The 24,336-nt window shown below is 47.3% G+C and overlaps 1 protein-coding gene across 4 annotated transcripts in view; it reads left to right on the top strand.

Annotated features, from left to right (window-relative positions):
* VPS13C (vacuolar protein sorting 13 homolog C) overlaps positions 1 to 24,336 on the top strand; it is a 5,236,720-nt gene that overhangs the window by 3,561,586 nt on the left and 1,650,798 nt on the right. For all 4 annotated transcript variants that reach the window (XM_069624493.1, XM_069624490.1, XM_069624491.1 and 1 more), the window contains one exon: positions 11,868 to 12,032. In XM_069624493.1, coding sequence (XP_069480594.1) covers positions 11,868 to 12,032 — 165 coding nt within the window. The remainder of the gene's footprint in view (positions 1 to 11,867; positions 12,033 to 24,336) is intronic.

The raw sequence follows: 24,336 nt of genomic DNA on the forward strand, positions 1-24,336 counted from the left end.
CTTGGTTCATACTGCCACTTTACATGCTTACCAAATCTGAAGCTGGCCACCAGGGGTGGAGCTTAGGCAAGACCACTGTCAGTAAATGAGGGCAGTATGACCCAGAGGACAGTGATTGGTTTAGTTTTCAAGCTGAAGCAAAACTCTTTTTCTTTTTACAGAGGATTCCCAGCCTGACAACAGGGAATATTAATGAGCATGTGTATCCATGCCAGACCCATGCTGGAGAACAGGAGTTACTGGTAAGTGACTTGTTCCATACTTCATTTACGCCATGCAAACTCTGATGCTATTATGGTGGCAGCCAACCATTGCCTGTGGCTTGAAATAGCCGACTTTCAACAATATCTGCTGCAAGAGGGAATAGCGGCTTTCAAATCAGGATTAGTCGAGGTTCTTCCTAAACCTCCATAACGACTGCCTGTAACAACCTACATAATGACCGCCTGTAACCTTCGAGATGTGACCCGTTTACTCTCACCTGTACCCTTTTGGGAGTCGATGCCTGTAGGACATGTGCGCCCACAGTGAAAGTTTGAAGTGGATTGGAGTCCTGGTTCTGTAGATATGCGCCATGCCACATGGTGCGACAGGAAGCCTGGGCCAGTAGGCGTAGCGCTGCCGGGGTGCCTGGGGAGAGAGACTGCTCCACTAGGCCTACAGCAGTGTCATTGCGTGGTAGACGGTTCCTTAGCCGCCAAGCAGGAAAACCAGCATCGTACTGTGAATGTGGGTCAGAGCGGGACTGAGGTGGGCTTGGATGCTGGGAGACACCAGAGCGCTGACTGAGGCCTGCAGGTTGAGACATGGAGCCTGCAGCTGTGCAAGGCATACATGCAAGCAGGGCGGTCCTCAGCGATCGCAGCAGTGAAGTTGAGCAGATTTGCTGGGACTGACAAACTGCTTGCAGGAGGGGGCGAGTGCCCGCTAGTCCTGAGAGGTGCGCAGATGGTGCTGTGTACCTGCCAAGACTGTGGGGTGACAGAGGGAAGGCTGTTGGGAACCCATTTGAGCCCCGCTGATACCAATGCCCTGTGCACCTGTTGTCAGTCTGGAGAGAGAGAGGGATTGTGATGCCACCTGCATCATTTCATTCTACAACAAAGGGTCTGCTTGCATTGGTTGAGTGGGCCTCTGTCATGAGGTGCTTTTGTGCTTCGCACCTTTCATCATAGCCGACCTAGTTCCTGTTCAGCACTAGTGCTGACCTGCATTGTCAGCGGATTGGTCATTGCACTGCTCTTCAAGGCCAATCGGTAGCTGGATGGTGTGAGCCGGCCCTCGACTTGAAGGCCCACAATCAAAAGCCCTGTCTGTGCCTGTCTGAGCCTGGATGGCCTCCCGCAAACTATGCCTCGGCCTCCAACCCTAATCCTTGGACTCCGATACTTCCTGCATTGCTAATAGTGAGTGATGGCTGAACTCTTCCATAACTACATCCACCAACTGTCTGTACCTTTTAGTGTGCATATGTTCTCTGCCTTCTTTGCCTCTACTAACCTACATTTACTCTCACTGCATTTGTGCCTCATTTTTCAAAAATCACATTTAGGCTGTGTGTACTTTCTACATCTCTGCACCTCTCTTGCATTGCATTTGGGCCTCATTTTTCAAAAATCACATTTAGGCTGTGTGTACTTTTTTTTAGGCTCTGTGTACAACTTTGCACCTGTCTCTTGAATTTCTTTTCCTTCTGTGACTACCTCTAGTAGGCCACCTGGTGAGTTTAGCTAGAACTGTGCTGTGCAGCCACTCTTTCATTCCTCTACCATCCTCTGTCGCCCCTATGGATCTGTCCATCTAACCCATCTTCTCTAACTGCTACACCATCACCTACCTCCCCTCTCACCAAATCAGGTAGGAAAAAGCCCAAAGAAGATGTCTTGCGTGCAAACCCTGGACTTCCTATCATAGACACCTATGTCAGCGCTTCCTCCAGAGCGGTTTTCACTGATATCCTCTTCTATGTCCCCTCTCCAGATCTATGGACCCCCCATCTCATCTCCACACTCTCTCATTCCGCATCCTCTACTATTAACAGTGGCACCAAGTGGAAAGTCCTCCTGCCCGGCTTCTCATCCTCACATTGCTTTGTTAATGTCTATCACACAGGCACTGCCCTGGTCCAGGGTCCTCAACCAAACCTCCTTCTCTTTGACCGGATACTGCCATCTCTCATTAACTTCCTTCCTTCTCCTGCATCTCCCCCTACTACTCTCTCTCTCTCTCTCTCTCTCTCTCCCCCCTCTGACTGGTGCACCACGCCCCTCTACCCCTACTCAGAAAATGTTCAAAGGCAGAGACCACCTCTATCTGGTGGCTCTTAATAACGGCTCAGCCAACAAACACTCTGCTGACAGCTGCCTCCTTCTTGAAGACATTGACCTCAACATTCTCGCTCTTACCGAGACATGGTTCAATGCCAGCTTAGTCACTGCTTTTGACTCCCTCCTCCGTGACGGCTTCAAGATCATCTCCAAGCCTCGAACTCACCACTCTGGCAGGGGGGGGGTTGCCTTAATCTTCCCTGAGTGGGTTCCTGCTTCCATCTTACCCACTCAGCTCTACTCTTCCTTTGAAAACCTGGTTTTCAAGTTGATCATCTCTCCCATCTCTACCCTGACCATTGCTACTATTTCCCGGCACCCCACGCCACCACCCTATTCCTCTTTGAATGGGCTGATTTCTGTTATTCCTTTCTGTCATCCACCTCCAACCTCCTCCTCCTGGGGACTTCAACATCCAACTGGACTCCCTTGGCTCTGCACCCACTCTCTTCACTGACCTCTGCACCTCTCCTTCCCTCTCCATTCTTCCTTCTGGGCCAACCCATTCAGATGGGCACACTCTGGACGCATTCATACTCTCTGACCTCTGCCTCTCCCCCCTACTAGTCACCCCTCTTTCCTAGTCAGACGATTCTCTCCTATCCTCACACCTGGGTCCTTTTGGCCCTCTGACTGCACCCCCGAAAGACCCGCCAACCTCGTTCACTAACATTCACCCAATGAAACGAGTGTCAGACGCTGGATTCCGCAAGACTTATCCTTGGCCTTAAGCCCAGGGACTGCATCTCCCCTGTCCAAAAACATCTTCACTGGCTCCCACTTGCTGCACGGATTAAATTCAAATTCCTCTGCATCATCCACATGGCTGTCTGTGCCCAGGGACCAAACTATCTTCAACTTTATCTTACTAAATACTCTCCCTCTACACCACTGCCCTCCTCTGGCACCAACTCTTTGTGTGTAAAGCGTTTGGCTAAACAGAGGGTAGGTGGTCAGTCGCTTTCCTCCGCTGGCTCTCTCCTATGGAATAGCCTCCCTCTGCCTCTGGGACTTGAGCAGTACTTTCTCAACTTCCGGAAGCTTCTCAAGACTTTCCTCTTTACCTCCTCCCCTTCTTCTCTCCTCTGCTAATCCCACAGTTGCTGTGATTGGTGTCCGGGGCCCTTATGCAACCCTCGGGGCCCCTGACGTCGCACACCCAAGCGGCCCAGCTCCTGTCTACCCTCAGCCCTTGTCTTGGCACACCCTCCACCCTGGAGGCTAGTACTTACTCCTAACATGGCTCCAGGCCATGTAGCACTTAACCCAAGCACTTCATCTGTGGCTCACCCATGAGACTGGCCTCCCCAGCACTTACCCCCTCTACCCTCCTCCTTGCTGCACTTGGTGCTTTAAAAAGCACGTGAAGAGCACTCAGCACCTAGGTCCCCCAGCAGCGTGCATCGCTTCCTGATTTCCCTTTCCAAGCCTCCCATACCATCCCCACCACCTGATTGGTGTTCCAATACCAAACAGCAACACAGGCCTAAAGACCCCACTGCGCTCGCCCCATCCGCACCATTTCTGCAAAACCCCTGGCCTGGTGTGTATCCCCCGACCCCAAATGCTGTAGCCCACCTGCTTAAATAAAAACTGGTGCTATAAAAAGCATGTGAAGTGCACTCAGCACCTGGGTCCCCCAGCAGCCCGTATCGCTACCTGATTTCCTTTTCCCTCCTCCCATACCATCCTGCAACCTGATTGGTGTTCCTATACCAAACAACAACACAGGCCTAAAGACCTGGCTGTGCTCGCAGCATCCGTGACATTTCTGAAAACCCCCTGGCCCGGTCAGTATCCCCTATTGCCCACTGCTGTAGCCCACCAGCTTATATTAAATTTGGTGCTTTAAAAAGCATGTGAAGCAGAAGCAGCGGCAGGGTCCCAAGCAGCCCGCATTGCTTCCTGATTTCCCTTTCCTCACCTCCCTTACCACCCCCATGACCTGATTGGTGAACTGCGCCCTCATAAGAGACACCTCAGGGCAGCCCTCTGCTCGTACAGCCCCTGTGGCTAAGGGCCCCAAGGCAAAGGGCGGCTCCTACAGAGGCGGCTCCAGATTGTGTCTGCAGGTGTCAGCAGGGAAAGCCGGTGGCCAGCCGTCAACCTGCAGCGACGAGCAAGGTTAGGGGTGTCAAGGGTGGGGAGTAGAGCAATCACCCTACTCTGGATGCCCTGCCACATAAACCTACATACACTGAGATAGTCTTGTGTTTATTAGCCTGCGTATCTCTAGGATAGTACTGTGATTATTAGCTTGTGCCTTCTTGGATAGCACTGTGATAATTAGACTGCACTGCACCCTTAGAAATTACCACACACTGACTTGAATTACATCTAGAAAGCACCACAATAGAATAGTACTGCCATTTTTAGCTTGTACCTTCTAGGATAAATACTGAAATTATTAGCTTGTGCCTCTCGGATAGTACTGTGATTATCAGCTTGTGCCTTCTAGGATAGAACTGTGATAATTAGACTGTGCTGCACCCTTGGAGATTACCACATACTGACCTGAATCACATCTAGAAAGCACCACATTATAATTGTACTGCAATTATTAGCTTGTGACTTCTAGGATAATACTGTGATCATTTGTTTGTGACTTCTAGGATAGTGCTGTGTTTATTGGACAGTGACGCACCCCTGGAATTAGCACATGTTGACTTGAATCATATCTAGAAAGCGCCACAATAGAATAGTATTGTGATTACCAGCTTGTGCCTTTCTAGGATAGTACTGTGATTATTAGCTTGTGCCTCTCTGGGATAGTACTGGGATTATTGGCCTCTGCAGCACCCGTACACATTTCTGGATATTAATTTAAATCACATATAGAAAACACCACTATAAGAATAGTACTGTTATTACTAGCCTGTGCCTCCTGAGGATAGCACAGAGATTATCACCCTACCCCACATTGGGATAGTATTCTGACTATTAGCCTGTACCAGACTGGGCTAGCTCTGTAAATATTGGCCTACGTCGCAACATTAGAGAATTGTTAAGAAGGCCTTTAAACCACATCTAGAAAGTGCCACACTGGGGTAGCACTGTAGGTATTAGCCCTGCCGCACCAAGACGGTACTGTGATCATTGGCCCTGACGTTCTGAGATGGTGCTGTGAACAGTAGCACTGTTAGTTGCTGTAAGTCTCATACAGGGAGAGCAACATCAGGGACGGCCACTGAAATACCCTTGCAATATAACCCTAGTAGACCTCCCCAATCGGACTGCCCCAAACTCGAGACAACAACTGAATTACCCTAGCAATTTAGCCAACTAGACCACTGCCAACTGACAGAGCCCAAGCATATTGTATCGGACAATCCCCCACACCCAGTCCAACACCACAAAACAGCCGGACCAAAAGCACAAAAGACCGACTCTGCAACAACGAACCAAACAAAATCAACCAGAAAAATGCGTGCAACTGTACGATCATAACAAAACGAGCCATCCAACAAAGCACTGCATGAGGGCTACCGCCCCAGCAACCGCAACCTCAACCCAAGGAAACCAAAAGGAAATACAAATCAAACACATTACCAAGTACGCAAATGCCAAATAACTCAAAATGCAGTGAAAACAAGTTGGACCAAATGAAAGACAAACAGCAGAAAGAACAAACCAAATGAACACCACCGAAGACTCACAACTGCAGAACACACTCCAACTGACAAGAACGATAACAGAACCAACGCAGAGAGAAGAGAGAATTCCATATATCCAACACCATACCTCGCAAATAACCACTCACCGGAACAAACCGACCCAACGTACATATCAGGAACGACTGACAACCAAACATAACCACGCAAAAGAAGAATGGACAAAGCTAGAGGTAACAAGAACATAGCCGACACCCTTACATCACCAAAACAAGAGGACCCTCCCCACAAAAGCCACCACATTTAGAAAACGGAACCTGATGAAAACAAAAACCCAAGACTGAACCTAGAAGAGCTTTTCGACTGCACAGACACAACTATACCAACAACTCAACTAGAGATCGACTTGGAAGGAAACCTAAAGACCAGTCAGAAGACAACGCTGACAATAAGGCACAAATAAAGACAAAGCAAAAACCAAACTATACCTTAAAAATCCACTGCAATTTAATAAATGCAGGACCCATGTCAAAACACTCAACAGAGATCTTCAACCTTTTCTGTGACAACGGTACCGACATCCTATTCATCACAGAAACATGGCTGGACGACAACTACAAAATCACACTCCAAAGCTGCCTCCCACCAACTTCAAATGTCTTCAGTTAAACAGAAAAAATAAAAAAGGAGGAGGCCACTCAATAGCATTCAAAGAACTCCTGAAAATAAAAACAGACAAACCTCTAAACATCGTGAACTGCAAATCCATGGTCATACACCTATCAGCGAATCCAAAAACAAACATTACATTCATACTGGTTTACAGACCACTGACATACGATGCAACCTTCATTGACAACTTCATAGAAGCCATCACCAACATAGTCATTCAACATGAGCATCTGATAATCCTGGGGGACTTCAACATGTGTTTATTTGTTTTATTTGCTTATATGGCGCACCGAACACAAAGGTATCTGGGCGCTTTTCTTAATGTACATGGTTATAGTAATTATATGCAATACAGTACAAGATACAGTCAAATATACAGCAGTGGATAGAAAATAATCTTTACAGGTATATACATGATAAGGAGATATACAGAATGTACAGGTACAGGTTCATAGTATAGCTTAAGGTAGGAGTTTGGCTGGTCAAGCGGCCAGTGAGCGTATCAAACCTAGGCTACGGGCGTGGTCAGGAGGGTCGCTGGGTCTAGAAGTCATGAAAGGTCAGAGTGGTCTTTAGTTGGATTGCGAAAATAGCCAACATTTTGTTTTATTCCGAAATGAGAGGAACACAGGGTCGGTCGGTTCTTAGTGCAGGTGGAAGCTTGGTTTGAACAAAAACTCTCAAACCTCAATAATCGGGCAGCTAACAAACATGAAACTTCAACAGCTGCTCAAAGGGGCAACACAGTCAGCAGGACACACCCTTGATGCAATCTTCGCCAAGAAAAAACTCATCACTACTGCACCACTGATACAAATACTTTGGAGCGACCATCTCATCATTCCATTCGTGATCACACTTCCAACCAAACTCAGAATCCAGCCCCTCAAGCTCCCAACCACCACAAAAAGTAACTAGAAAACCATCAAAGCAAGCAACTTAATATAACAACTGGAGATGACCAAACCTTCAACAGCAAAACTGGAGAAGGCAGACCTAGACGGGAAAGTGGAGCTACTCCACAAGTGGTTTACTGATCCAATCGAAAACATCTCCCCGGAAAAACCGTTTACCCCCTCAAGAAAAAGAGCATTGGTAAAATGGTTCACCCCACAACTAAGCACCATGAAAAAGAACAAGAAGAAGCTGGAATTAGAATGGAGGAAAGAATTCAACCAAGATATGAAAACCCAGTTCCAGAGACAAATCCGATCGTATAAGTAGGAAATTCAGAAGGCAAAGAAAAGGCAATATGATGACAGAATGACCAAAGCCAACAAAAAACAAAACAAAATGTTCAACATCATCAATTAAATAAGAAACCCACCAGGTTGCGACAGCACTCCAATACCCTCCCAGAAACTATGCAACCACTTGGCAGACCATTTCAAAAACAAAATCAACAACATCCGACAAATCATACAAAACAGACCAACCAACCCTAACACTCAACCAACCGGAGCTGACGAGGAGCCACAGCACAAACTCCAAAACTTCCCGGAAATATCAGTAGAGACATTCGTCAAACTGGTAAGACACAGCAAGAAACCAGGATCACCCATGGATCCCTGCCCCCCCCACACCTACAAATCAATCCTCGCACAAGGGACGCCATCAGAATATTACAGAAATCTTTTGAATCGGTCGCTCACAACAGGGACTGTACCACAATCCTTCAAATCAGCATATATTAAACCACTTCTAAAAAACACAAGTGGCGACGTGGAAGACCTCTCCAACTACAGACCGATTTCAAAATTCCCTACCCGGCAAAACTCCTAGAAACTTACGTATACAAATGAAACCAAGAACATGTAGAAAGACACCACTTGCTAGATCAAGCACAAGTCGGTTTCAGACCCGCAAGAGGAACAGAATCGGCACTACTATCCATCTGGGATGACCTAAAAACAAACGCGGACTCCAACACAACCTCAGCTCTGATTCTGCTCGACCTCTCTGCAGCTTTTGACACAGTAAGCCATGACACCCTAATCAAAAGATTAGAAGCTATAGGTGTAACGGACATGGCACTACTCTGGATTAAGTCATTCCTACCAGACAGAATAGAAACCCTTCAAATCTACTCCACGAGTTAACGACTGTGGAGTACCAAAAGAATCCTCACTATCACCGCTATACTTCAACATGTACCAGACTCCATTAATCAGGATTTTCAAAACATACAACATTACATGCTACAACTATGCAGACGACACTCAAATCATCTACAAAATCAAAGACACGCAAGCCGATCACTCAAACCTAGTAGAATGTCAGAAATCTATGACTGGATGAACGCCAACAACTTACAAATCAACCCAGGAAAAACAGAAATCACCAAGAGAACAACACCTACATTCCCTGACCGACAGAACTGCGAACCACGCCCACATCATCTAAGGACCTAGGATTCCTAATGAACACCGCTCGAACCTTACAACCACAAGTAAACATGTTAATTAAGAAATGCTTCTCCCTCCTTCACTCAACAAGAGGAATCCTACCTTTCCTCTCCTTCACCCACAAAACATTGACAATCGTCACCCTCACCATGTCAAGAATCGACTACGCAAACCGCCTCTACCTCGGGATGCCGGAACACCACCTGAAGAAACTACAAAGCATCCAAAATGCAGCAGCTAGACTCCTTCTCAAACTATTCAGAAGAGACCACATCACTCCAGCGCTAAAAATTCTACATTGGCTCCCAATCAAACATTGTATCACGTTCAAAACAATGTGCATAACACACAGGGCAATCAGTGGACAGGGGGCAGAATTCCTATAAAAGAAAATAACAATCTACACGCCAACGAGACTCCTCAGATGAAGCAATGAAATCTGCCTGGAACCAAAACCATATGCCAGGAAAAAACTAGGGTGCTCGTCTTTCTCCCAACTAGCTGCAAAAACCTGGAACAACCTCCCGAAAGAAATAATAAACACCAAAGACCACCTAAAATTTGGAAACTAAAAACCTGGCTCTTTAACACCTCAGAACCAAACTGAAACACTCAAACAGGAAACACAATGAACAGACTGACAGAGTATATGATGGCACAGACAACACCTTGGACCGGCTAAGGGAAACGCCTACAAGAACAAGAGAGACGATGCTAGGTGGAACAGAACAAGAGCGACAGCCCCAAGAGGACAGAATAATAGCAAACATGCCTAACACTACCAACAACCTTACCCACTCAGAAAGGGTGTAGGGTACGGTTGTAGGTCGCAACTAAATCGATCCGAAAGGACTAGGTTGCAGCAACGACAAACTGGGATAAAAAGGGTGGCCAAATACAAAGATGGGAACACAAAGAGCAGCTGATTTAGCATAATGACAGAGAGATGAGACAGTCTTATCATACTGAAACTTAACAACCTAAAGGAAGACAACCTTCTCTAAATCACGAAGGAGGCACAATAGGAGGGTGTATTTCTCCTAACAGCAAGGCTACTAACAAACCCTCCAAAAAAAAAAGAATTACTAGAAACCTCACCAACTCCTCACACACCTCTCACACTCTAACCAAACACAACCGACCATCTTAAAATCTCAGCAACCCACACGCACTTCACCACACCGCAACAACAAACACATCACACAGATCCCCATACAACAGCACATGACAGACTCAGAACTGAATACCACACCAATATGCTCAGCGAACGGTGTGAACCGAACTGAAGCTGCCAACAGTACTTCACAGCTCCCTTGCTCTTCTCCAAATGTTGTCCCACTAACATGCCTAACCTACCCCCCCTTTTTGTTTCAGATCCGCCAGGGGACCACTCCGGTGGTGATAGTGCGCAATACAAATATCCTTTAACATTAACATTGTGTTTTAGTAATTGTATTTCACTCCTTTGTTCCCTCTCCTCACCCTGTGGGCACTTTGAAACAGTGTATAAACACCTAACAAGCAAATAAATAAATAAAATAAGGTCATTGCAAAGGATATGCGTCAAGCTTCAATGCACCCTTTTGATGCAACGTCTAGAGCCATTACCATTGGCATAGACTCATGCTGTACAGCTTGGACGAGGGAAACCCATTTTAACAAGGGCGTGCAAGATAGGATGTTGGTTCTCCCTTTTGAGGGAAACGATTTAATCTATTCATCAACAAACAATGAATTAAACAAAAATAAATGTCCATCCTCACAGCCAATTCCCTCATAATAGTGGGTCTCGTGGTTGCCACGTTAGGAAGAGCAGACCGCCTCTTAGGTCACTTAGCTCACAGAGGAGGAAACAGAGCCTCAAACAGAGTATTCTTTCCCTCTTGCTCAGCAACATCTACTGACCGCAATCAGCGTCCAGATCTACCCATCCCCGGTAGATGGCAGAACCTCTGACTATCATTAAGGTTTGCTTACCATACCAGGGGAGTCCTTGACCCTCTCTCTGCTCACCAGTGGTTATTGACTTGCCATTCCTGCCACCCCCCTACCCCCTCGCCTCCCTAAACTGCAAGTCAGTACAGCCACTTTCTTTCAAGGGATTTCCTATCTCTGAAGAATAAGGGTGATAGCGGAGATCCCCCCCCAATAGAAAGATAAAGCAGGTTTTACTCGCGCCTGTTTACTATCCCACACTATCCTGAAAAAGAACCAGGCAGGCCTGCAGACAGTTTTGGACCTTTCCTTTCTAAGGCCCTCATTAAAAGTTTTGCAGTGTTCCGGTGGTAAACAGAATTAACGTTACTGCCACTGGTAGGCAGTGTAAGTCCCCATTATTTGGAGTTCACAGGACTCCATGGGGATTTCAGTGGAGTTTCCGATAACTCCCATAAGTATCGAGAAAAGGGGACTATTGGCTAGGAGTACAGAAGTCACTACGGTGAGTAAACTTTTTCTGTTCCTCTCAAGAAGGTACCAAGTGTACACTAAGGACTCTGAACCTGCCTGTGCTTCTGGCCACACTATGCACCCATGAATCACCCCGTAAAGTTGCAGAGGCACTGCAGTGAGCCCCAAATATATCCCTAATCCAGGGTGAGGAATGCAGTGGGCAGCAGGAACACCTCACCCCACAAGGTGCAATCCCCAAAACTGACCCCCCCCCAACCCTCCATTTGCAGCTGGACCATGACACCCGCCCATCAGTGCACTACAGGGAGTGTGTAGTCTGGGAACAGTATGGGAAAAGCATTGATAGGAATGCCTTTACTTAAATTAATTATTACTTTTGTTTGTCAATAGTAAAAGCAGTGTTATGTAGCCATTCATTTCTCTTTGTTTCCAATTTGCAGGTCGGTGTTTGCATCAAAATGAGCAGTTTCAATCTTAGTAAAATCATTACAATGACACCATTCTACACTCTGCTGAACAAGTGCTCATATGAACTGGAGGTTGGTGAGGTACTGGCTGATGGCTCTTTGCCAAGCAGAAAATGGAATTATATTTCATCATCAGAGGTATTTGATGCATTCTGCTAGAATTGTCTTAAATCTTATTGAAAACCCCACTTGACTCAGGGCCTCATCACGAGTCTGGCGGTAACCCTTAAATGCAGCGGTAGCTCTATTACCGCCGCATTAAAGGGTCCGCCAGATCATGGCTTCGGCGGATTTCCCCCCAGCTTTTAGCTAGGGGGAAATCCACGGCGAAATTGCCGATATTCGGCGCGATTACCGCCAGCGGGAAATCCGCCGGCAGTAATAGTGCAAATTTTCCCCATTGGGCACAATGGGGAATGAGGAATTCCCGAATGGGCGGAATGGGCAATAACCCTTCCGACAAACCCGTGATCCGGCGCTAATAGCGCCGGGGGCTTTGGCGGTAGGGCTATTAGCGCAGGTGCTAATAGCACCGGCGTAACCGCCCAACTAGTGATGAGGCCCTCAGTCTTGCATTGCATAAAGATACAATTCTTTGGCCTATGGATATAAATTGCAAACCTTCATTTTAAGTGAATTCATTTATACATGTGAATGCTCATAGTACAATATTTATTATACAGCTGATCAGAAAATGGCCTGTGGATACTGACAGTGCAATGTGGTGTCGTCCCTACGGCAGTTTGAAATGGAATAGTGTATTGGTTCATTTTTTAGTTGTATGTTGGTCAAAACATGTTCAACCTTAAGAATCAAATACAAAAATAAATATTATACATTTCATAAACCAGGTTAAAATACATGTGTGGTTTGGTTAGGCTAATTCATGCATACACTAGATAAATATAACTGAGAAGAAAAAAGAATGAAAAAAGGAATCTAAGATCAAAGAAAGAAAAAGATATGAACACATAAACCTTAGATTTGCATTAAAATCTCACAAGAAAAAACAGTGCTCAAAAGAACAATGTTTTATGTACAAAAAACAATTCCTAATGAGTACCTGACCAAGGCATTGCATCTAATGAAAGGCCCCCAGGTTTAGAATATTAAGAAAGCCTGCATCCGCTAATACCACGGGGGTGGTTTCCCCAGCAAGACATTTCCACTAAATATTTTCCAGATTCTAAATACAAGAGAGATAATCCCATACATGTCTAAAAAAAGAGCACAGGGCAATAAATGATTAAGTGATTCACTGTCTCCTTTGAGTTCATGTTCTTACAATTCTACAAGCACTCTGTGCCAGCTAATCAGAGCCGGTGAGTCGAGGGGAGAATCAATAAGAAATTGAAGGTAACATAACAAAACAGGTGTATTTGTAAGTGGCCCAATCCCTGCTCTTAACCTGAGTGGCCTTTTGTCGTGAATCTCCCCCCGTCTCACCTGAGATCGCTTCTTGCAGGGATCCGCGGGAAGATTCTTCTTGCGGGCGGATCGGGTTTTGTACAGGCTGGCACGAGTCTCTTCCGACTCCAGCGTCCGTTCAGCGTTCCAGGATACTTGCGGGTTCAGGACGTCCAGGAAGGAAGAAGCGGTCGCAAGGATACGTGGATTCCAGGAACAGGGTGGAAAGGAGAGGGTGGAAGGAGTGGGAATAAGGGTCCAGGAACTTGGATAACAGAAGGGTTTGCCAACCTGCGAAGTACACGTCTAGTCACTACCTGTTGACAGCGTTGAGACGCGCGGGGCCGCGGGGGCTTGGCATATTTATGGAACGTACTACGTCCGCCGTGAAGGCTGGTGCGAGGCATGTCACGTGATACGGCCATGTTGGGAGAAACAATGAATGCAAGCCCCGCCGCGATAAGGACCACGAAGTCCAGAAGGGGTGCGTTTTGTGGGTCATGACAGCATGCCTCCTCCGAAAACCTGTTCCACCAGGTTTGCCCAGGTGTATGAGATGATATTGTCTGAGCAATCGAGGGGTGTTCACGTTAGAAAGTGGTTCCCAGGTTCTTTCACTAGGAGGATATCCTTTCCACTCAACCAGGTATTGAAGTTGACCCCGTTTATACCTGGAATCGCATATTCTGGATACTTCATATTCCAGTTGGTCTTCCACAACCACAGGACTGGGTCTGCAGGATTTCCGGGAGGATCGGATGTAAGGTTTCAATAAAGAAGTGAAAAACTGGGTGAATTTTATTCCAGGAGTCTGGTAGCTTGAGCAGGAATAAGACTGGGTTGATGACTTCTTTTATGGAAAATGGCCCATAGTACCGTGGGGCCAATTTGTTTGGTTGTAAATGTTGTGGTAGTAGTTTCGAGGACAACCAGACTTGATCACTGACTGAATAAAAAGGCCCTGGTCTTCTCTTGGAATCCGCATAACGCTTAGTGTGTGTTTGGGCCTTTTCTAAATGTTCTTTGGCTTCCTTGTGTATGTTGATGAGAGTTTCGATCCAGGAGTCGACGGTAGGTACTGGTGTAGGATGTGGAAGAACAGAAGGTAAAACTGACGGGTGGAATCCTTGACTGCAATAGAAGGGGCTGGTCTTGACTGCTGAGTGATCGGAATTGTTGTAGGCAAATTCAGCCACAGGTATAAGGAGCGACCAATCATCCTGTACCTTGGTGGCGAAACAACGAAGGTATTGTTCCAGGGTCTGATTTACACGTTCCGTAGCTCCGTTAGTTTTTGGGTGATAACCTGATGAAAAAGCACGTTGGATACCTAGAATGCGACAGAGATGTTTCCAGAATTGTGAGACGTATTGAGGTCCTCGGTCTGATATGATCTTGGAAGGAAGTCCATGAAGGCGGAAAATGTGTTCCAGGAAGATTCCAGTGAGTTCTGATGAGGATGGTAGTTTGTACAGGGGTGTAAAATGAGCCATATGAGTGAACGAGTCAATGGTGACCATGATAGTCGTGTATCCCCTGGAAGGTGGTAATTTCACAATGAAGTCTGTAGCGATGAATTCCCATGGCCTTGTCGGTAGTGTAGGTTGCAGTAGGAGACCCGCTGGTCTCTTGTTATCGTGTTTGTTTTGACTGCAGACAGAGTAGGCTCGGATGTACAGTTGTACGTCAGTCTTCATTCTAGGCCACCAAAATTGTCTTTGTATAAGACGGAGAGTGTTGGTGATGCCACGATGTCCGGAGTGGAGGGTATCGTGGCAGAGGTTTATTATCCTTTGTTGTAGTTTCTGTGTGGGAATGACTAGAGCGTTCTCTCTGAACAAATATCCGTCCTTGGTTCTCAGATTCCATGGATTCCTCCTTGAAATATCCTTCCAGAGCTCAGAGGATTGGGTTTGCATCCGGACTTCTTCCAAAAGACTGACTGCTTGAGCTACAAAAATCGTGTGGGGAAACATCTTGGGATAGGCCCGATCTTCAATAGTTTCGTAATCAGGACGTCGAGATAAGGTGTCAGCAATTATGTTTTGTGATCCAGGAACATGACTGATGTGGAACTGGTACTGGGCCAAGAAGAAGGCCCAACGGGCCTGACGACTGTTCCTACACTCCAAGGATTGTAGAACTTGAAGGTTTCGATGGTCCGTGCGAACCTGGACTGGATGTCTAGCTCCCAGGAGTAGATGTCGCCATTCTGTGAAGGCTTGGCGGATGGCTAACCGTTCCTTTTCCAAGACGGAATAATGTGTCTCACTGGGAGTCAGGGTTCGTGAAAGGTAAGCAATGGGGTGTTCCAACTTGTCCTCAAATTCTTGCTTCAAGACTGCTCCTATGGCGTAGTTGGAGGCATCCGTCTCCACTAGGAATGGCCGATTAATGTCGGGTTGGGCTAGGATGGGGGCTTTAGTAAACTCTGTCTTTAGCCGTTGGAATGCCTTGTCTTGAGGTGCACACCAGAGAAAGGGAGTCTCTTTCTTCAAGAGAGCGATGATCGGTTGAACAATCTCAGAAAAGGTGGGTATGAACTTTCGGTAGAAATTGGCAAGCCCCAGGAAGGATTGAACTTGTTTCACGAAAGTGGGTGCCGGCCAAGTTAGTATGGCCTTTACCTTCGAATGATCCATACCAATTCCTTCTGGACTAAGGCCAAATCCTAGATAATGAACAGAAGTAACGTGAAACAGGCATTTCTCAGGTTTGGCTAGGAGTCTGTGCTGACGTAGTCGTTGTAAGACTGCCTTTACATGCTCTTCATGCTTTAAAAGGTCCTTGGAGTAAATCAAGATATCGTCCAGGTAGACGATGACGAAGAGAAACAGCATGTCAGAGAACACCCTATCCATGAATCGTTGAAAGACTGCAGGGGCATTAGCAAGTCCAAAGGGCATAACCAGATATTCGAAGTGTCCAAAAGGTGTTCTAAAGGCTGTTTTACATTCGTCTCCTTCCTTGATACGAATCAGATGATAGGCACCCCTGAGATCCAGTTTCGTGAAGATTACAGTTCCTCTCACCGCTTCCAGGATATCCGAGATCAAGGGTAAGGGGTAGCGGTCCTTGAGGGTGCATTGATTTAATCCACAATAATCGAGGGAAGGTCTAAGTTCCTTGGTGTCCTTCTTGGGAACAAAGAACAGCGAGGCTCCAGCTGGGGATTTCAATGGTCTTATGGTGCCATTTTCAAGGTTGGCATCCAAGTATTCTCGGAGGGCCTTTTTTCAGGTTTGGATAGTATAAACATCCTCCCAAAGGGAATCACTGTTGAAGGCTCTGTGTCTATGGCGCAGTCTTCAGGTCTGTGAGGGGGGGGTAGAGCCTGAACTATGGCAGTTGAAAACGCATCAGCATAACTTTGATAGGCCTTTGGGACCTGAATGATATTGGAAACCATGAGTGCCTCTTGTTGATCTGCTGGATTACTTTCAGACGATATCGAGGAGGGATCCAGGGATAAACAATGAGACAGACAATACTCTGAACCAAGAAACAAGGATCCTGCTGTCCAATTGATGTATGGATTGTGTTTCTGCAACCAGGGCATGCCTAGTACCATGGGGTTGTGGGCTGATTTGATGATATCAAACGTGATCAATTCCTGGTGATGGTTTATTGAAAGTTGTGTTTCCTTGGTCTGCAAGGATATGGGTCCTGAACTGAGGGGTCTTCCATCAATTGCCTCCACAGGTTGCATTACACCCCGGGCTTCATATGGAATGTGGTGCTTAAAGACCCAATCTTGATCAATGAATACTCCCATAGCCCCACAATCCACCAAGGCCAGGCTGGGGTAGGTCTCCTTCTTTGATAATGATAAGAAGGCTTGTAGAACCACTAGGTTGTTCTGTCCAGGAGAGTTCAAGGATGGAATTGATGTGAAGCAAACTCTGTCTCCCGACACCTCGCTCCATCTGGGATCGGGAGCTGGCGTTTCCCGAACACCGTGGAGGGGCTAGAGGACAGTCTCTAACCAGGTGTTTATCCGATGCACAATACATGCACAAGCCTGCGTGGATCCTTCTCATCCTTTCTTGTGGGGAAATGGGTCCATGGAAGGCTCCTATTTGCATGGGTTCCGGGTCAGTGTCGGGGGTTGGAACAGGATCAGTCTTTTTTCTCTCTGCCTTTCTTTCCTGGGTACGAAAGTCTATCTGCATGGCTAAATCCATAAGAGCCTGGAATGAGCTAGGATGAGCCACTCTGGCTAATTCATCTTTTATATCCTCATTTAGGCCCCTACGGAAGAGAGTGAAACTTGCTTCTGAGGACCAATCTGCTTCCTTGGCCAATTGTTTGAATCTTGTGACATACATTAGCATGTCCTGGGATCCTTGCCGAAAGTCAAGTAGGCGTTCCTGGGCAATATAAACCTGTTCTGGGCGGTCGAACATGGATTTGAGAGCCTGTATGAATCCGTCATAATAATCTAGAAGGGCATCTCCTGAATTGACTAAGGGAGTAGCCCAAGTCAATGCATTTCCTGCGAGGTGCGAGATTATAAAGCCCACCTTTGCCCTGGAAGTTGAAAAATAATAGGGCTTAAAGGTAAAATGCACCAAACAGGAGTCCAGGAATCCACAAAGGGATTTTGCAGACCCATCATACTTGTCTACGACACCACCCAGTAACACACTCTCTTTTGTAGCGGAATCGCGAGACAAAACAAGTTGCTTTAATGCGACATTCTCCGCTTTTAAGTTCTGCACCTCGGTTGTTAGTTCTTGCATGCCACGCATGAGATCCTGGATGGCCTTTTCCATATCGGTTTCAATGTCGGTCGTTGGGCGTCTCAAACTGTCGTGAATCTCCCTCGTCTCACCTGGGATCATTTCTTGCAGGGATCCGCGGGAAGATTCTTCTTGCGGGCGGATCGGGTTTTGTACAGGCCGGCACGAATCTCTTCCGACTCCAGCGTGCGTTCAGCGTTCCAGGATACTCGCGGGTTCAGGACGTCCAGGAAATAAGAAGCGGTCGCAAGGATACGTGGATTCCAGGAACAGGGTGGAAAGGAGCAGGTGGAAGGAGCGGGAATAAGGGTCCAGGAACTTGGATAACAGAAAGGTTCGCCCAGCTGCGAAGTACACGTCTAGTCACTACCTGTTGATAGCGTTGAGATGCGCAGGGCCGCGGGGGTGTGGCATATTTATGGGACGTACTACGTCCGCCGTGAAGGCTGGTGCGAGGCGTGTCACGTGATACGGCCATGTTGGGAGAAACAATGAATGCAAGCCCCGCCGCGATAAGAACCAGGAAGTCCAGAAGGGGCGCGTTTTGTGGGTCATGACACCTTTTCCCTTCTGATGTCACATCCAAAATGCTTTGCTCCAGAGGGAAATGGAGGGGACAAGAATGGGAAAGAGAGACAGCGTGAAAAAAGATGGTGGAAGTCTCCTTCCATTGACCAGAGCACTCCTACCTATTCTAAGCCCACCCCTTTCTTTCTCACTGAGAACGTAAGCCCTTAGAGATGCAGTACCCTAGTGTGCGGCTACTCCTTTGGAATGAGTGTGCTCCTTTCATGGCCGGGTCTTGGACAGTGGCCTGCTGAGGGGCTGTCTCTGGAGAATGGTATTACCTACCCTTCACAAAGAGGCCTGGCCCTCGAGGTTCATGTCCTGTCATTTGGCAGTCTCTACCTGGCTAACCATAACACACATCACCTTCTATGGCAGAGCTTGCTCACAGGAGCTGACACATGTGCGATATCAATTGGGAAGTGGCGGCTATGATCATAAGTGGTACTATATACCATGCTTACGCTGAGGCATAGCTTTATATAGAAATTCCCCATTTACTAGTATGGATTAACTGTAATCATTGTAGTTTTGGTACGGGGCATATCTTACTAGCCACCCCTGTGCTTCAAAGACTTGGCTTTCACTGTGGCTGTCTAGCGGGCATCCTGTGACCTTTGAACCTGCTCGCCACGAGTAGAGCAGGTGCCACCGATCAAGCGACCATATCGACAAGTACACTATATTTGTGGCATGGAGTTGACAAAAAGGGGAATCTGATTGCAGAATACCATTTTGGAGATGGAATAACCCAAGTAATTTTATGTATTAATACAAATCAAAAAAAGCCAGGGCTTTGCACCCTTGCAAGATGGCAAGTCTTCCCAACAAATTCCCTGGATTTGTTACGGCGAAGGCAGAGAAAGGCTGTCTTCAGGTTTTTTTCTTGGCTTATTACTTCTTGAAGCCAGTCTTGACCATAATCATCTTCTTACCTGCCTAAAAGACCTAGGCCAGTGTTCAAAGGAAGCTGTGGCCTGGCTCCACTCCTTTCTCTCATGTCGGTAATCCGGAATACAGGGGGGATCTGCTATTTCTTCCTCTGGCCCTCATCCATTGTGGAGTGCCACAGGGTACGTCCATCTCACCGGTGCTTTTCAACCTCCACATCAGATCCCTGTGTGCCCTCCTCGACAAGCTGGGGTTCACTTTTACCAGTTTCGCTGATGACACCCAGATTGTCCTGGAACTTACTGGGAATTATGCCACAGACTTGACATCTACGATCACATCGACAGCTGGATGTCGGAGAACTGACTGTGCTTGAACGGCAGTAAGACGGAGATGATGATTTATTTATCTAATCAGGCCCAGAACAAACTAAGTACAGAATACAATGTAATAAAAACCCAACAGAAGGTAAAAACCCTAGGGGTACAGTTGGAGACCTCTTTAAATGCAGATGCTCACATTACTTACGTGAACCAGACATGCAATCATCTGACCTACATCTCTAAGAGTAACTGTGCCACCATCGCAGCCGCTATTCTGACCAGATTAGATTATTGTAACTCCTTACTCAGCTGGGCTTCTCTATCCAACTTTAAGAGATGTTGGGTGATGGCATAATACCTGAATACCTAAAACCTTTTCGGCAACTCTATACCAACCCACGAGATCTCTTCGCTTTTCCAGTTTAGGGCTGATACAGGGCACGACAGCTAAACGTACCAAGGGTCTTGTTAGATCATTTCCCGCAAAAGGTAGCTGGTTTCTGGAATGTCCTGCCACCTGCGGTGAGGCTTGAACCAGATCTTAAAACCTGCAGAACTTTGAAAACTCTCCTTTTCAATTGACTGATTCTTGCATTCTCCTAAATCTGCTAACTCTGCCTGTCTCATTTTAAATGTTTAGTTTAACTGTGTCTATGTTTGCCCCCCCCATGCCCATGGGCTGCCGGCGCATTATAAATACATGAATAAAAAATAAATTTCAGGTATAAAGAAGGAAGCTCGAGTGAGGTAATGTGGGGTGTAAGAAAACAGTATAACAACTTATTACTTTGAATAAACAGAATGTTGACACAAGGATTTAGCAAACATTTTTTTTATGTGTATGTTGCAGGTAAGTGCTTTGAGAAATAGATAGTTACAGTTAGGTACTCCACTGAGGCACCTCAATAATATACACATTAGAAGCATTAGATTATCTACAGAGAAAGTAGTGTGAGTAGGCAGGAATGAGAAATGTACACAGAAAACTCATGGTGTTGTCCATACATTTTTTATTAAAACCAAAAAGGGGTTGGAACATTCCTCATTATCCCTATTCTGGGAGATAGTTCCCTGCCTAAAGAACATAACTGAGGGTCCTTCCAATGTCAAGATGTCCATAGCAAAAATGTCCTGTGTCCAAAATACTATTCTGCCCATCACACTCTGAAAATTGACTACGGTGAAAAGGGAAATGTCTTTGGCCTTGAAAAGTCTACAGATGTTCAAAACTGAAAATACTTAACTCCAACACAAAAGTTCCAGATGGACAAAGTTCACAATTCCAGAGGAACGTTCCCTTCCCCTAGATTTCTCTTTACTGCATTTCAAACTTTTAAGGCTGTGAGTTTTCCTTGGGTTTCATTTGGTCGCAAACAACTTGAATGCAAAACAACTTGGCTGTTCGTCTTAATTGTGTTAGGATAACTGATGTACTTTCCTGCCAGGTTTCTTTCCTCTTCAATATACTTTCAACACAGTCTTTGGCTGTACCTGATGTATCCTTATCAGGACTCCATCATGTGATTTACTTTACACACTGTCCAACTCGACTTTTGCGGTTGCGTACCCCATGAGATCCTCCCTTATATAGCCGCCGCCAGGGTCAGTATCAGGTAGCAGCTGCCATCCCCTGGCCACAAGGGGAGAGGCCACCGCTCGGAAAGGAGTGCTAACATCATCAGATTCATCACATACCCTTCCCCTAATGTACCTTCTTGCGGCACCTATTGGGAACCGGAAAAGGAAGTCTACATTTCCCTGTTCTCTGCCTTTTCGATGTTCTATGGTAAAACAATAGGGCTGCATTACGAGGGGATTAGGTCCATATCTATGACAGTAATCACCACAGCTGTGCTGCTTCGGAAAATCTTTCACCTCCTGCGTCAATGACGTCGATACGCCGTCCTCAAGGACCTCCTCCGATGGCCGACTTCACCAGATGTTATAAGTAGGACGCACGACGCCGGTAGCGTCAGTTTTCGTTTTTTCCTCGAACATGTTTGCTTTGGAGATCTCGGCGCGCCTCGACTCTTTGGAGTTTGTTCTTTCGGTTCTTCGAACCTGTTAGTTTTGTGAAGTATTATCGGGATGTCTTCCTCTTCTTCCACCAGCGTCCGGGCTTCAAGAAGTGTGGGGACTGCGGGTCCAAGATGTCGGTGACGGACTCGCACGACGCCTGCCTCTAGTGCCTCGGGGAGGCCCACGACATGGATGATTGTGTCGACTGCCAGTTGCTTACGTCCAAGGCCTTGCGGGAACGTAAGAAGAAGCTGTCGGTCAGTAAGGTGGCCAAGCCCCGGAAGGCGAGGTCCACTGGGCTTTCGACAGACGATTCGAGGGGCGACTCTCCACATCGTAGTCGTTAGTCTAGGGGTCTCGGTCCCGGAGTGGGTCCCGCCACTCCTCTGCCTCTTCGAGGCATTCCCGGAAGCGCCGTCATCGGTCGCTTTCCCCGTCCTCATTCGAACACTCTGCCCGTCAGCGGGTTTCTTATCCCACCAAGCGTTCCTCTCCCGAGGAATGGGCTTCTTTCGCGAAGAAAATGTTGGCGATTCTTGAATCGCAGGGCACTGGTCCGTCCACGCGTCGGAGTGGGGTCAGCCGTAACCGTACTAGAGACACTGCTCGTATGCCTTCGGGCTCGGGTGGTCGGCACAATTTGCGGGAAAGGTCCCACTCGGACAAGGGGAATCGTTCTAGTCATGCCCGTTCCAGGTCCCGGTTCTCGATGCGCTTGAGCCCGTGTGCACCTGTTAAGTCTTTGAAGAAGACGTCGACGTCGGTGGCGCCGAGGTCATCGAAGGCCTCTCTCGAGGCTCCGCCTCCGAGGAAGTCGTTGATGCCATCGACGCCCAGGATGTCGAAGGACACGCTCGGGGCTACGCCCTCGAAGCCTGTGTCAAAGCCATCGACGCTGTAGGCGCCGTGCTCGACGCCGATTCACTCAACGTCGACGCCGTTTCACTCGACGCCCTCGGCGCCTTTCGAGGCTGTGGTGTCGGAGGTACCCGTGGCACGGGGGAACCCCCTAGAAAGGCTCTGGCCAAGGCAAAACATGTCTTTCTCCCTTATTCAATGCCCACTTTCCAGACTATGGAGTATATTTCCGAGGTGGAAAAGGGTTCTGAAGATGGGTTGGTTCCTGACACGGTACCAGATGAGATTCTTTCTGGTCATAGCCAGATTGAGGACCTGCGTCGGTCACTGCATGACGCCAGTGGTCTGGACACCTCTCCAGAGGTGGAGTTCTGTAGGCCTGAGCCTGGTACCCATGCCGAGTCATCGTACCGGCGCCTTATGCCGAGGGTCACGGACTACTTGGGGTGGTCGGCGCCCCCCAGTTGATTTTGTGCAGGATGACCTGACGGATATCCTCGACCAAGGTCCACCCACTGACTGGGTACTGCCATTCCATATGGCTCTGCAAAGAAGGGTGGCAGCGGCTTGGACTGCTCCGGAGAGTCTCCCGGCAGTGGGCAAGTCTTTGCCTTGAAAATAACACCCAGCCAGTAGTGACCCCTGCTACTTGACCACGCACCCCACTCCAGAGAGTTTGGTGGTGCAGGCGGCTACGGCCCCAGCAAAGCAGGCATCGTATCCTACCTTCCCTCCTGATGGGGACGACAAGCGTTTTGATGGCTGGGCGAAGAAAGTGTTTTCCTCAGGGGGTGTGGCTCTTCAGGCGTCCAACTCCGTATGTGCCTTGTCACGTTTCACGCACACTCTGTGGAACTGTATTTCCTTAGCGGCTGAACATATTCCCGAAGGGGACGAGTGGGATGGTTTTCTTGCTATTATTCAGGATGGCAAGGATGCCATGTGTGAGTCTGTTTAGTCGGGTTTGGACATGGCAGACTGTGTCAGCCGGTCTATGGCGGCGAGCACCGTAATACGCAGGTTTGCGTGGTTGTTAGGGAGAATTCTCTGTTTAGGCTGAATTTCCTAACCTAGTGAGTGCCCCAGCAGCTTTGCTGGATTTTTGGGGTTTATTTTTTTCTCCTGCCAAGAGTGAGACTCTTTTACCCTCACTCTTGGACATGACTTGAGAGTGTTTCTGTGACTTGCTATGTGCTTATGAGCTATGGGGTATTTTTTCCCCATAGGCTATCATTGGGTTTTGAATGTGTGTTACACAGCACCCTCCGTGCAGTAACACAGGGGTGTCATAGTGACCCCCAAACATAGTCTCCACACCCTGGGACTGACTACTGTCTCCCTGGGTCTGTAAAGTCACCATTGACTTTACTAGTCTTAATTTAGGAACTTAACCAGTACAAACCATCTTACTGTGGAAGTACTGGTAGGGGCAATTAGATTGCCCCTGGGTCTGTTGTCGAGGGGGTACTGTCCCGTCCCCCCTCGCCGAGTTCTGGCTGGTGGCAGTGGATACCACGGAAATATTCCACCGGAATATTTCCCAATGGGATTTCCCATTGTTTCTAATGCACCACTTTTTGGTGCAATGTTAAAGATACCGCCGGTTTATTTATTTAATATAAATTCACCGGTTGG

Source organism: Ambystoma mexicanum, chromosome 11 (genome assembly GCF_040938575.1).
Source record: "Ambystoma mexicanum isolate Mex_15411 chromosome 11, UKY_AmexF1_1, whole genome shotgun sequence".
In the NCBI taxonomy this organism is placed as follows: domain Eukaryota; kingdom Metazoa; phylum Chordata; class Amphibia; order Caudata; family Ambystomatidae; genus Ambystoma; species Ambystoma mexicanum.